The sequence below is a fragment of the Oenanthe melanoleuca genome, chromosome 4 (assembly GCF_029582105.1).
Source record: "Oenanthe melanoleuca isolate GR-GAL-2019-014 chromosome 4, OMel1.0, whole genome shotgun sequence".
Taxonomy (NCBI): domain Eukaryota; kingdom Metazoa; phylum Chordata; class Aves; order Passeriformes; family Muscicapidae; genus Oenanthe; species Oenanthe melanoleuca.
In genome coordinates this window covers 63,200,428-63,216,074 of record NC_079337.1, presented here as the reverse complement: position 1 = coordinate 63,216,074, position 15,647 = coordinate 63,200,428, and the positions used below count along the sequence as shown (strand labels likewise).

At 37.5% G+C, this 15,647-nt stretch overlaps 1 protein-coding gene across 4 annotated transcripts in view; it reads right to left on the bottom strand.

Annotated features, from left to right (window-relative positions):
- CTBP1 (C-terminal binding protein 1) overlaps positions 1-15,647 on the bottom strand; it is a 233,234-nt gene that overhangs the window by 168,527 nt on the left and 49,060 nt on the right. For all 4 annotated transcript variants that reach the window (XM_056489049.1, XM_056489052.1, XM_056489050.1 and 1 more), the window contains exon 2: positions 11,493-11,651. In XM_056489049.1, the coding sequence (XP_056345024.1) occupies positions 11,493-11,550 (58 nt within the window). In that variant the 5' untranslated portion in view covers positions 11,551-11,651. The remainder of the gene's footprint in view (positions 1-11,492; positions 11,652-15,647) is intronic.

Below are 15,647 nucleotides of genomic sequence, written 5' to 3'. Positions count from 1 at the left end.
AGAACTGCACAAGGGACACAAAAGAAAGAATGGGCACAAACATGAAGCAAATTGGAGGTCACAGCTTCTCCAAGACCAAGGAGCCAGGTGCAGGAATACCCTAAAACCTGATTAAACATGCTTTTCAAATTAAATATCTCATTTTTGAATACAAAATATTTGATTACATTTTTGAGTGATCTGTATTATGTATGTGTACTCACATGTACTCAAAAGGAGTTTTAAGAGATGCATGAAGTTATTAAAAATAAGTACTCCAAAATGTAATAGTGTTCTCTTGTCTGTGCCAACTGGGCTTAATTAGCACAATTATTAGTACAAATCTTTCCTGTTAAATTGAACATTCAGAATTGACTTGCATAGAATGAGGCTAAGCCACCTGTTTTAACTTTCAGCTCCATCTTTCTATCAGAAAAATCTTCTGTCAAATTGTATCAATGCAAAATAATAGACCTGCCTGGAAGTTAAAGCAAATTTAAGCTAAGTTAAAAGTCTGCCTTGCAAATCATTTAAAAAGAGAGCTTTTAAAACTGCATAAAATGCAAGGTTTTCATCTAGAACAATCCAACAAACTTTATTCAGCAAATAAGTTTTCCAATCAGCTGATTGTACCAGGAGGAACAAGTCAATCATCCCTCTGGAGCACTTCATGGCTCAGGAAAGAGCACAGCTTGTATCCAACAAGCCTTTGGCACCACCAGTGGAGCTGACATGAAAACCCAATTGGTATTTCTTTTAAAAAAGGAGGAATCCAACTTCAAGGAAGGGCAGGAGTGTTTTCCTTGAGTGATTCCTTAGCAAATACTAAATAATTTTAAACTATATGGAAAACTATTATTTTAGGAACATATTTGCAGATGCTTCCATTCATAAAAGACTAATGGAAATAAAATCAGAGACAATGGAACAGAGTAGAACATTAAATTTAAAAATTAACATTTAATGCTAATGAATTTCAGTGGAAATTCACTTGTGTATCACCAAGCAAAAAAAAACCTGTATCACAAAGAATAATTTAAGAAACAACAGAAAACCAGGAATGAAACAAAAACTATTTTATTCCCTCAGAAAAGAGAAGCAGAAAAACAAAGAAAATGAGACTCAATTGTAGGGGAAAAGGCAGCTAAAAACCACATTTAACTGCAAGACCACACACTATCAGTGCTGTCATCTGGGTACACCAGTGCCTTTCAGGAGTTGCTGTGAAGTTTCTTTCACCAACTATTTCAGGATACAGTCATGTTGTTGATTACTGTAATCACAAGGAACCTATCAAATAACCACTGATTTATGGTTAATGCAGATAAAAGGAAGCAACTGACTAAAAAATTCTTCACTGGATGTTTGCAGCTCTGGAATGAACTTCCTTTTACTTCCCTCCGTCAATTTCTTGGACAGGGGGCAAAACTCATCTAATCATCTGACATTCTGAGAAGTTTCACAGACTGAAACACAAAAATTAAACAGGAAAGGATTTTGTAAACTTTAAGATTACATTAACAAACATTTCAGAATTCTAGTGAAAGATTAGGTACCAAGGAAAGTTCAAACCAAGATAGCATCCCTTTCAAAAACATCACAATTTAATTTTATTTAGATACAGCTAAGAGATAAGGAAAGAAGGAAGAAAACATGGTCTGGAAGTATGATATACTGCTTTTAGAAATATATTTTTAGGGCAAGTTTCTTATGAGACCAGATAGGAGGCGTCAAGGACATGAATAGCCCAGTGCTGAGGGCACTCACCTCAAAGAGAAGAAACAGTCCATAGTTTTAAATCTCTACATACACAGAAACAGAGAAGCTTGAATTTCCCTTCCTGAGTTGTTACTGAGCTTAGTTATCCCTTTTTTTTTCCCCTGACACTATGAGTTGAGCTTGCATTGCCTGGCACATAGCAGCAAAAAACACAGGGTAACAAACCTCCCTTCAAAAATCTAATTAGCTTTGGATTGATGGTACCTGGAAACCAGGAAAACTGGAAACTTTTTTCTGTTCCTGGGAAAACCCCTTTACCTATTGAGGAGCCACTGTTAAGAGCAGTGCCTTCAGAATCAACTTTAAAACTCCCTGGTCTAGGGAGGGAATGAGGGTCTGGTGATGACAGCCCTCCTTGGCCAAGCAGTAATCAGATAGAATTTCTTATTTCTGTCTGCAGTATCTAAGCACCTTTCAGACAGATTTTCAAAGGAAGCCATGCTCTCCTAATTGTGTCTGTCCATCTACCTGCTGGGCCCTCCATAATTAAATCTTTAACTCACCAGCAAATTTCAGCCAAAAGCTGCCAGCAGTCTCAAAGATAATTTAAAAAAGGCACCAGATGAGAAGGCAGACACAAGTTAGAGGCTGCGCTCTGTGAAAGGCTCTGGCAGGACATCAGCAGTGATCCCTTCCATGACACCTGCCAGTCTCCAGCCATGGCCTTGTCAGCACATGCTGTGAGAGTGCTGGGACAGGCACTGCACACCAATTTCTGGAGTCAAGCACCTCTGTGCCCCCTTCTTTCTGCAAAACAGGCTCCACTCCAGCTGACTTCTGCCTGTGATCACAGCAGCCTTTTGCTCGCTCTGCATCTCCCTCCAAAAGAGCTCCTTCAGTTTGAGGATCCTGCCTTGTCTTATGCACAAAATGCACACAAAACTACTCCACTCTGCAAGAGGAAAGAGAATTAAGAAGGTCAGGACTTCAAGTGACCAGGTCTAGTGGAAGGTGTCCCTGCCCATGGCAGAGGAGTTGGAATGAGATGATCGTTAAGGTTCCTTCCAAGCCATTCTGTGATTCTGTGATCTTGAAAGTGTGGAGTGTACTTGAATTTCATCTACAAAGTACAAAGGGATATCAAGGTGATGTTTTTAAAGGGGTTTTGAAGTACTGAGAAACCTGCCTTGCCTGTAACTCTTAACTTTGGGTGTCTACATCCTTTTGCAGATCTGGACTGAAGCATGTTGCTAGGCTGCCAACAACTGCCAGGCAACAAATCACTGCACACAGATTGAAGCCACGCTTACAATGCAATATATTGAGCATGTTTTATTGTTAAGAAATCAATAATCTGCATTGCCATAATAAAATGTAAAATGTGATTATGTTTCTCCCAGGGGCTAGAAAAAATAAGAATAAAAAAACCTGTAAATCATTCTTATTGCCTTTCCACAGTAAAACTTATACATGCATTCTTCAATCTGTTATAAAATCAAATTAATTTCCACTATTAATGAACAAAACCTCTCTCATTGCACAACATGTAATTAAGAGTGATACTACTTCTTTCTGAGCTCCTTCTATTCATTGCCCCTCCAAATTATTAAAACAAAGCAGTTACTATGGTAACTAATTCATTCTCTGCATTATTATATTGTTTCTAAACATCAGTGTCGACTCATTCTGACTTACATGCCCTAAATTCCAGTTTGAAATTCTAAACTTCTGCCCTGTCTGTCAGAAAAGCCCTTCACAATCTATGCATTCATGCAGATAAGGATAGCTAGAGCCCAGCTGCTTTTGTTTATTGCAAGAAGACGTAACTGCTACTAAATTATTTGAGTTTGATAAACTGATGATGCCTGCATGGAAGTGCAGGGCAGCACTCGGGGAACAAGAATGGGAGCCTGTGGAGCACTGCACAAACGGGCAAACATGACCATCTGCAGGTTAGCTAAACTAACAACAACAACCAAAGATGACTGGCAGATGTTGTGGAAATTAAGTAACACCTGCCTAAGTGGTATTTGATACCCAGGCAAAAACCACATGCGTGCGACTGATGCAATCTTCAAGACAGAAAGGAGCAGCAGGGAACAAGAAATGGTGACAAAATTGCCTGGGAAAAAGTTTTCTTAGCACTTAATGCAACTGTTTCTTCAAATGTGCACTCCTTGACAAAAAGAGGCATTTATCGTGTATTTAATTAAAACTTATAATTATTCTTGATTACCTATTAGCAGGAGTCATAGTCTAATTGTATTTGAGTGTCATTATCTAGCACACAAGGAAACTTTCTGAAAAATACAGGTAGGATCAAAAGAATAAAGAGTCTTTACTCTTCATCTTTTGCTTTCCTACTGCCATTGCCTGTAATTTTTGTTGTGTTTTTTTGCTGTGTCTCCAGTTAATTGCCAGAATGAAAGGTTTGAAAATTCAGTGCATGGGAGGATACTTTGAAAAAGAAGCATCAGGGGAAAGAGAATAATGAATAATTTTTAACAGCTAATTTCTGGCTTAAAAAAACAAAAACCAAATACATCTGCTCAAAGTCACAAGCAATTTAAATTTAGTTCTCATAGGAAAGGGTGGAAGAAGGAACCTTTTTATTTAGGTATTTTATTTAGGGCCACAAACCACTGCAGAGTTCTGGATCTCCAGTGGTACCAAAGGGTTTGTTTTCACCTGCAGCAAGTGCCAGCTATTTTCACAATTAGCAAAGCCTCAAATTTAAAGGGATTCCAAGAGTATTACAACAGCCTGCTGCTATTTATATCTGGCTGTTTTCTGCCACAGAAAAAGAAGATGCAGAGGAAGCTTTTGTTTTTTTATCCTGCTACCTGACTTCAGGAGAGCCACAAGATAAAACACAGGTTCCTTAACTCCAAATGGCCTGTCCATCAGACCACAATGACTTCTCTAATGAGGAGGGACATCTTTGCTAGATATTTCCTCCCTGGAAAAATTCCTCCTGTTTAAGGGGAGGCACCCTTCAAGTTCATTATTGACCTCCTGGAACAAGGACAGGAATGGAGCAGCAGAGGCCTCCAGCACTAAAAGTCTGTCTCCACTTTTATTTTCTTGTTTCCACTTGCATAATCACACTCCCATTCTGACTGTACTAAGGGAGGAAACAGAATAAAATCCTTTTTTGCATCTCAGACTGCACTTCCCTGAGGATGGGAATTGCCTTTGTGAAAGCTGAACATGACTGCTTTAATTAGATGACTGCCTAAATTTTTCAGTATGTTTACCTAGACACTTAATCTTTGTACAGTTCAGTTTTCCAGAGCACAGTGTAAAGCAACATCAGAGCATCTTCCCTGACCCCAGGCAGAAATAACTACATATTACCATCAAGTACTTAAGACTTCTAAAGCTTTTAAAATTTTTACCAGGCACTCATCTGCACTGAATAAAAGCTAAATATCTAGTCTGAAAATGTTTTTATTAATACAAGAATAGGAGAATTAAATTCTCTGGAGATTATTCAGGAATTAGAGGATAAGGTGTGGTTATGTACTGGATTCTGAACTCAAACATCTGATACTACAAATACAATTAATACAGCCCTGTAAAACCAGTGTCATGCTATATTCTTTTCTGTATTTAACATTTTTCTTTGACACTAACATTAAGGGAAGCTATTTTGACTTTACTACAGTGTCAAGATGCAATTTTCTGGATAGATAACAGCTGAACACAGCTGCTGTCATAACCAAGCAGTGTATTTCAATATACCAATCAAAATGTGACAGCACAGATAAAATGCATGATGATGGACATCACAAAAATGCAGTTTTTCTTTACAACATTTGTAACTTAGAATCTGAGATTTTAAAGTTTTGCTGAAACGTTCAGCTCACAGATTTTTCAACATAGATTATTTTCCCCCTCAAGTTTCCTTACTGAAGTCATGCTTTTTGTTAGCAGCTACTATTAGAGCAAAATGGGCTTCTAAGCCAACTCTCTTTCCATACAACTTGCATTGTTACTATAATTTCTCTGCACATTGCAGTACTTAAGTGGATGCAAATCCAAAGCCTTTATAGGTTGTGGAGAGTTAGGGAGGCTCAGGTGCAGGTTGCTGCAGGAAGCCAAAAGAAAGCTAAAAAACACTTTGCACTGCAAATACTTACATTAAGGACAAAGCCAAAAACCAAGCACAACCCTGTTCATAAGCATTTCAACTATAAATCTAATGGGATAAAAGATGCCTTTGCAGTAGGGTAAACATAACCCAAATATAAGATAATTTTCCTTTGGAAAGAAGCAAACAATCTTGTTACATTGATGCTCCTGGTAGCACCATTTGCTATTTTATTATTTTAAAGTCAACTTATCTTAGTCCTTAGAATACCCTCCACATTCTTTGAAGGAAACTTTTACCCAATTTTCTGTATTACCACAACTTCAAAAATGCTTTCAAAATTTTTACAAGCAAAACAGAGAAAAATAGTGTTGAATTCTTAAAACATGCTTGTATGTAATGCACAAAGTGTGTATTTTTATGTTAAAACACTTGTATCTGAATGAAAATTGGTTTACTTATAGAATATTCTTCTATAGGTTATTCATAGAAAACTCTGCTTGCTTAATTTAATTTGCTACACTTGAAAGGTTTGATGGCTGTTCCTGCAGAAAGATTTTGGTGGCTTTTACTATCTGATTCCTAATTTAATTTATAATAGATTGCTACAGAGAAAAGGAATTTACTCCAGTTCAAATCCTTATGTATTTGCTGAAGGCACTTAAGGTTAGAAAATCACATTTTTGCAAAGGTTAATTGGTACTTTATAAAGGAGCTACTTTGACTTAGGAAACAAATGATAAAATATTAGGAATCTTTTAGCTCCCTCTGCTGCCCTAATCCTTCACTAAGCCACCTTCTGAAGTCTGTCAAAGACACCAAGCAATGAGGCAGCCCATTAATCCTGTTTTAAGAAACACTTGGCATATTAAGTATGCCAAGTACTAAGATCAGTACAAAGGAAGAAAACTCTATAAAGAACTATTTGATTTACCATTGCCTGTGCATTTTATTATTTCTATTCTTTCTCCAGTATCTGTAGCAAATGAGATAATGAAGAATGTGTTCAAATTTGGATGCCAGTTAAGAAAACTGGTAGTTCTTGTTCTCCAAAGGACTTGACATCTGCAATTCCCACTTACCCAAGAAAGAGCTATGGGTACTCACTGCCTGGAAACATTTATTCCTCCTTCCTCTTGTTTACAGATCAACTTACATGGTACAGACCAACTTCAGTAAAAAAATCTGTTTTGAAACTCAGGGAAAGCCCAGACCTTGCCAAAGTAGGCAATCTTCTTATTAAAATACAGAAAACTTAACTGTGTCATTCACAACTGCAAGGTCAAATCACAGTTTACCTAAACTAGAGAGGACCCATCAATGGTCACAAAAAAACACTTGGTAAATCTGGTACTTCCCATTTGATAAGAAGCCAAGATATTACATGCACAAGAAATCAGGAAAGTGAATGCATTTTTCTTTTAAGTCACTCTTTATTAAAAGATTTCTCTGTCAATTTGGGAAGACAACCAAATTCAATTAATATCTGGTTTTTCCCCTCTGCATTCCTCCTGGAACCATTAACACATTCCACATCAACTATGAACTGAAGATCCATCTTATTAAATCTCAAGCAGAAAAAAGAAGCTCTAAAAACACAGATATTTCCTTATAGGGAAAGAAAGCCCAGGCCCTATCCTTGAAAAGAAGCTATTCATTTATCATGCACTTTTACTGTCCTTCAAAGTGCATCACACTTGGGTATTTGCCAGTAGTCAAACCTTCCCAAAGAAAGGCTGCCCTTCATAAAAGCAAAGATGAGAGATTTTATCTGAAATTTCAGAAATTCATCCCTTTAATATGCACTTTCTTTGCCAATTTATGATCCCAGCCAACTCTTCATTTCTTAGGTAATAAAGCATCACTGTTAAAATAGCTACAATACATTCCAAGTTTTCTTCTGGGCACTTCAAGAAAAGATGAATCAACATGCATATAAAGAATAACATTAATACTAGTGCTGCACAAAAAGGAAAAAAAAGAAAGGAAATGATTGTTTGAGCATTTTGAGTGCTAAGATGCTTTTTGCTTCATCAAAACCAGAAGAAAAACAAAAGCCAAAAACATCTGTCCAGGTACAGACAGGGTCCTCACAGATTTGTACTTGGCACATGTTGCAGTCTTTGCTGTATAAATATCACATGAGGTGCTCTGGGAAGAAATTCCTGGTTTCAAGCAATTACCTAATTGGGAAAGTCACTCCCAATTTTCCAGTTCCATTTCCAGTATTGTGCTGTGTACTTTACTCCCTAATACCTGTGCAAACAAGCAAGAGAAATGAGAGAAGACCCTTGCTTCCTCACCAGTGTTCCCTAAAGCTTGGAAACCCACCAAAAGCAGTGTATAATAAATACATAGTGCTTAGGCAGCCAAATTAATGTATTTAAAAATAATTCAGTGTTCACCAAGCCCATTCACAGACAATTCAAACATTCCTCCTGCATACAGCCACCTTCTGTTCCTCTCTGCTTCATCTATTAGCACCCAGCAAATGCAACAGAGGTCAGACATCCCAAGGTAACTGCCAAGCAATGGTCAGTAAAACATACATGCATTTAATTAAAGATTTCTAGAATATAAGCAAATAGACAGCATTGTTTACAGTTTGTTACAATATAAAGCACAATAATACCTTAATTAGACATAACAACTTTTCAAAATGCCAAAAACATTTTGAATTTTTCAAATTACCCACAAAATGAACACATTTTATTTTTGCACTGTGACACTTCCAACTGTTCTGCCAAATGTATACTACTGTAATTATGCTTTGCAATCACCAGCATCACCGGAGAGGGGGACAAAGAACAATATAATCAGTAACTAATTAATCTTTCCCATGTCCTGATGCCATTTATCTCCAAGGGAAGAATCCTAAATGTTATTTTAGAAATTGTGAAGTGAGTTTAATATTAGCATCTAAGAGTGTCCTGAATCATGTCCTTATGCCTAAGCATAATTCACAGTTACTGGTGGAGGTTAGAAACCAGAATTTAATACCTGGCTTTTTTAGGGGACAGTCTTCAACAGCAGAACATTGAAATGTGCACAAAAAAATATAATTGCAGACAGCTTTGGGATTAAAAGGAAATATTCAATTTCATGTTTAAGAAATCATCAAAAGGAATCATAGGTACCTCAGAGACAAAATCACTTAGCTCCACTAAGATATATTATGTTTAAGAATTCATGAAAAAATACGTAATTAGTAGTAGTTAGCAAGTTATTGCAGCCTATTTTTAAGTGAACTTGCAATAGAAATAAAGTGCATCTTTAAAATATCCTCTTCTAAGGGAAAGTTCAAGAGAAGAAAGCAATGCACAAACTGACGAACAAAAAAGCTGACCAAGAAGATAAACCACCTTTAATAGTTCTACAGCTCATTAGATACCCTAAGCTTTGTAAAACACCACATATTTCTAAAATATAAAATATTTAGGTTGTGTTATGAAAGGCACATATATCACAGAACAATTCTGCACAACTAATTTTTAAACCTGAGCAAGACCATATGTAGAAAAAAACCCATTATAAAATAAAGGCAACCCTCCTAGTTTTTATCCCTTTTCACACTATTTGAAATCATCAGAAGGGAAATGTGTTTACAAGTCTCAGAGAACATTTGAATGTATAGACACACAAGAGCAGAACATAGTTCCAGCACTTGGAAGCCAAATTGTGTTCCCACAGCTATAAAATTTCAAGCATGTTTCCATATTTGCTGTTTTATCCCCTCTCCTCCTGATCATCTTCTGCCTGGCATTCCCACTCAATTTTCCCAACCTGACTATTTGGTAAATGGGATTAAGGAAGCAGAGAGGTGACTAAAAAAACCCCTTTTTTCTTACATTACTTTTCAAGTGGATCAATTCCCTCCACTGCATGGCCACACAGATTTTACCATAGGATGGATGCAGTGCAGGGGAGGGAAAAACAAGCCATACAAAAGGCACTGATTAAACAGCATCACTGGATGTGAGCTGTGAGCCTGGGGGAAGCCACTGCTATTTCAGTCACAGTGGCTGCTGGTCTGTCACCTCTGTCCCTCACAATGCTCCATCCCACATCAGCACAGACTTCTTGCCTCTTACATTGCTCTGTTGCTCAGTATAATAATCCCATAAGAGGCTGAGTGGGCTCAGCTGCTCTGACTGCTAGCTGCCATCAAAAGAGACAGGTTTGTCATTCTTCTTCACAACTTGCCAATTCAGCTGACTAACACAGCCAAAAAAAGTAAAGTTAATATTCTCCATTTTGTATTGAAGAGTTGGATACAGAAACTCTAGGATAGGGAACTGAGACTGGGAGCAGAGAAGAGGAGCCTGCACATTCCTAGGTCAGTTCTAGCTGATCCAACTGCAGAGAAAGTGGGGCAGCCTTTCCAATTTCATCATCCTCTGCAGTCAGTTTGCCATTTCTCTGAGCAGGGATCAGTCTCCAGTGAGCAGGTTCAACTGGCCACTTGGCCAGGACACAGGTGGGACACAGTAACAGTTTGGACCTGGCAACCATGGGTGGGCCTGGCCAGTTTTAGAAGACTGACAAGGAGAGCAATAACCCAAACCAAATGTGGAGCTGCACCCTTTAACACTTGTATGAAATGTCCCTTTTTCTGGCTGTGTTAGGCTAAACAGTCCCAGCAACCCCACTGACCTTTTCCAACTGCCCCTTCCCATGCAACTGCTCTGCCAGCTGAGCAGTGACCTGGACTGAGAAATTTACCTAAATGGAAAATATTCCAACAAAAGGTTTTAGTATGAGTCAGCTTCTCAGTGTAGCTCATGGTAGAGTTACACTCACATTGGCACAAAGAAAGGGGTAAAAATCCACTGCCAGGGACTCCTCATACAACACAGCTGCTGGGAAAGGGTCTCAAGACCAATATGTGGAGTAGGCAAAGGTTTCACCTCCAGTTCACATCATTAGACATGATGCAGAGACCACGTACCCACCAGTCTGTACACTGTCTCCCATCGTGTCAAAAAGAAAATAACCATTCCCTTGCCTTGTAGTGAGAAACTAACATTTTAATTTAAAAATCCATTCAGTCCAAACCATTCATGTATATTCTTAAAAACAGTACAACTTATCCCTTGACCTGCTTTCACACCAGCTCTAAAAGCCCTTTTGGAGAGAACAGCAGGAATATGCAATTCATCATTTGTGACCTAAGGTAAAATAACAGACCCAAATGATTACAACTCCTTTCACTGGAATTCACGCTACTTTTATTAATACTCATTTAATGTTTGGGGGGGGTCTCCTGCAATTTTTGTTTTGTTTTCATCTGACTTTTTACTTCCTTTCAAGGATCAGATACAAGCTGTTAAATCAATCTACATGAAGCAAGCCTGTAGAGAAAGACTCCTGAAAGCACTATGTGGTCATCTTGCCCTTTTGCAATTGTTGTTTTATATAAACCCACAATCTTCTACAGTGCTTTGATAGAATGTTGTTAAATGCTAAGATGAAAACCAACTCAACTGTAGAATAGGTCACGGACTAGTTTCTTTTATATGTCTAGGTCTGTTTCCACCCAAAAACCAGAATTTGTGCTGTTTTTAATATTCTCAACAGAATTGTATTCAATATTATCTCAACAGGAACTACAACTCAATTAAAAACACAGGGAATGACCAGAAGAAAAGATCAGTATTCCACAAAACCAACACAGTTATGATTAGAAATTGAAATGTCCAACCTTCAAATATGCGATCCAGACGTTGCCGCTTCACTTTGTGTTTGTCCATGAGAGACATAAGAGGGGAAGCTCAAAGAACGTCCCCACACAGCTTGGTGATGCTCTTCTCACACCAGCCACCAGGCAGAAATGCTCAGTCTTTTTCAAGCTTATTTCCACCTGTGAATAGAAAGATAAACTTTAAAATACATAATTTTTGGCGACTTTGTCTTGATGATCCGGAGATTATTTGTATATAATCTAAAGAATTAAAAAAAACCCACATAGTTCTTAAATCATATTAGGTAAATCAGTATTTATTTCACAGCAAAGTGTCTTCTAAGCACAGAGATGAGAAGCACAAAGCACAACTCAGACCAACCAGTGGAAATGTTTCAAGCCAGCTGTTCTCTGCCTTTTCACTGGCAAATACTTTCCTGCCCTTCCACTGAACAAACTAATGCAGGCACCTTGGGCAGGCACAGGTCCATATTCCTATAAATTGACAGACACATGTTCACCTGAGATGAAATTGGAAAGCCACAACTTTGCATCACAAAGCTCTCAGTGAGAGAAAATACTCCTTTCGCTCTTAGGTTTCAGGCTCTTGATGAAAACGTACTCCAGAGTTTCAGCTTGGAAATTGTAGGAAACCAAGTCAAGGAGCACAGAGAAACACATCCTGGTGACAACAGAGAATGCCAACATCTCTATCAACCAAATGGCATTTGGAGCAGGTTTATGCATGACTAGGCAAAGCTCTTTGGCAGCAGATACAGCCAGGCACTTTTCAGATACCGTGGAGCTGGGCAAGGCAGCATAAGGGCATTGCAACGAGCAGGCTGCATTTTAAACCAAACCACTGAGAAGTGGGAAGGGGGGATGGGGAGAGAGGAGGAAAAATCCCTCCGTGAGAACCTAATCATAGCAGTAGAATATAAAGTGCACATGAGCAAGTGGATGTGGTAAAACTGTGGATACAGATGTTCTATAAAGCATAATCAGAGCACCACTTTTATTCACCTTTCAATAGCTGAGTAGACTTTGAGAAACAAACACAGAGCACACTGTGGTACAAGCACTGTGCACACTAAAATGAGCCAAATAATCCACCTCCCTGTTTCCTTTTATTCCTGCTCAGCAGCTTTCAACATCAGTGGATAGGATTAAATGGCCTTACAACTGACTGAACCTAGAAATCTGCTTGTTTCTTTCTAGAGGCTGAACAGCACTAAAATCAAACATAGGCACATTTCATTAACATATCATCAAGATTCATGAACTCCAAGTGAAATTGTAAAGAAAAATATTTTGAGTATCAAGAGCTGCACATTTGCATTTCAGCTAAGTATCTTTACCAGTACTGCCCTGCTCAGTGCATTTGGACTTTATTAAATAAAGTGCCTTTTTTGTGTTTGTTCTTTTTTTTTTTTTTTTTTAATTTAAAATGGAGTTAATATGCAACATTCATCAGGCTTTTAACTCTTCATTTGCCTCATCATCCTCTTCACTTCCCCTCCACACCTCTTCATCCTCAAATTCAAGATTCTTCTGCTGTTCTGCATAGTGTCTGATTCCAGCTGAATATAACATCTCATCATGAAGGGGAGGAGAAAATTTGCTGAGGAATGCAGAATCCTATTTTTTTTTTACTTTTAAAAAACCAAGACTGTTGCCATTTTAGAAATTCACTTTTACATTTCTCAGCATTGGTATTCTTCCAAAATACCATGTTCTTCAATATTGAATGTGGCTGTATTATAAGACTGCACAAGCGTTACATCAAATCTAACATGCATTTTATAATCTTAAAAGCCAACTATGTAAGTATAGAACCATGTAACTTCCAGCCTTGGCTTAAGCCAACACACCAAACTGTGCACAGGATCAGTCTTAAACTAGTGTTTATTTGCTTATCATTTCTGTTTTATAATCTACTTTCTTCAATTACCACATAGAAAGATCTAAAGCATAAAAACCAAACCAGAATATAACGAACATTTTAAACACTAGTCTTGGTTTAAATTTGTATAGCTTATTTAATTTCCCATCTCGTAGAAACATACAGGCCTGCTGGCCTCCTTGTGCTGTTTTGTTTATTCATTCAGTAAAAGATCTTTCCACTGTAGTCACTCTGCATACAAAGCTGGATGACAGCTGTGAAGAACAGACCATCTGTAACTACTGACCTACCACTGAAAGTGTCACCAGATGTTTTCTATCTCTCTACAGTAGCTTCAAAGTGTACCATATAAATCAAGTATTTTTTTGCTTTCAAGCATTGTTTTAAAATTATTTTCTTGATAGTGAGTTGTCATAAGTTTAAAAAAAATTGAGCAAAAAATAAATTAGCATGTTAACACCATTCTAAGTTGAACCCTCATACAGTTTTATTACACATTATGTTCCAACAGAAAGAGCAGATGATGATATGAGAAGCACTGCCCAGCAAAACAAAAGCCTTGTAATTGTGGAAGTGTTAGTTACTGCAAATGCTAAACCACAACATGAATAATTGTATTTGAGAAATTCACTATAAATACAAGCACAGTGCCTGATGATCTAAAAACCTGAAGACCAAATACCAAACAGTATTTAAAACCAGACTTCTGTAGTCCAATATTTTAAGATTAAGTGAGAATCTAAGTGATTTCAGAACACACAGTGCTTATCACATATGTCAAGTAGTATCTACAAAGCCATCTGAGATGCTATCAATGCACAGAACCCTTTTGAGCAGTACACATTTTAGATCAAAATATACAATGTTGTAAACAATATTAGAGTTTTTCCTTCAGTTAAGCAGATGATTCCAGTGTATTTTTAAAGAGAATGTGTCTCTGGGTATTGTTGGAGCATTTAGCTCTTTCTTAAGAAAGGAAGAGCTTTACTCTGAGACTTCAAGATAAAAGGAAAAGTGATTTTCCAACACATTTCCAGCAGAGAGAGCAAGTCCTACAGGCTAAACCAGAAATTATAAAGTAAATCAACTTCGAATTCAATTTTCAAAACAGATAATATTGGTAATGAATAAAGGATAAATATTAGCTGTGAGTGAGAAGATGTGAAGAAAGGCCCATTCAAAAACCATTATTTCTCCAGAGAGAAGAAGAAAAGGAAGCAAACTAAGAAATTGTTTGGTTTTTTTTAAGAGAGCAAAACAGTAGGCTAATTATACACACCCTATGTATGTGTGGATTGTGACAAATTCCACAAGATAAGGGAAGGACTCCCCTCAAACCCAAAATGTTGCAGCATGCAGGGTTGGACCATTTCCTTGCATCAGTCTAATGGGGGAGTTTGGCATGGACCAGACTGTTTCAACTAGATCTGAACAGAAAAACTGCATCACCTCAGATTAGTTACCTCACTCTTAGAGAGCCAGAGTACAAACTCTCCTGAGCACAGACTTTCACCCACAGGCTACAGACTGCAGAAGGTTGATTTCTCCCTTTGCCCCACTGCCAGCTGCAGGCAGAGATTTGTAGGCCACCTCAAATCACAAGATGAAGCATAAGAAATCCAAAACAGAAGTCAAATTCTCAGAACAGATTGACAGGTCATAAGAGGATAAGGCCATGAAGATCTGCATTACCCTTGGGAATCTCAACCTTCACTTAACTCAGTTTACACTCCTCTGTCTAAAACTATAGTGAATTATTCAAATATTTTTTCTTTCTACTAACAATTATCAAAAAGCATAATGTGAGGCTGTCACAAGAAGCACCATAAGTTTAGTTTCCAAATTTCAGTGCCATCAGTTTTGATGATCATAAATTCCCAAGACAAGCCTAACACTTTACTTCTCCTTCCTTCCCATCCAAACTGATAACATTTCTATTTTTACAATTTCCACTAGACAGATTGCTCCAACCCCATCCAACATGGTCCTGAACATTTCCAATAAAGAAGTCTCCACACTTCTCTAGGCAATTGTTCCAGTGTCTCATCATGCTCACGATTAAAAAAATCTTTATATTCAAGTCAACTATATCTCAACATTATTACTAAGAAATGGAAATGTATCTAAATTTCAAAATATTTCTGTAGTACAAAACAAAGTATCTTGTGTTTCACAAAAGAGAGGATCTAATTGTGTTGATGAACAGACAAAAGTAAAATGACATTAAAATGCTACGAGAAATTTATTTTATTTGAACATTAACTTAAAAATGT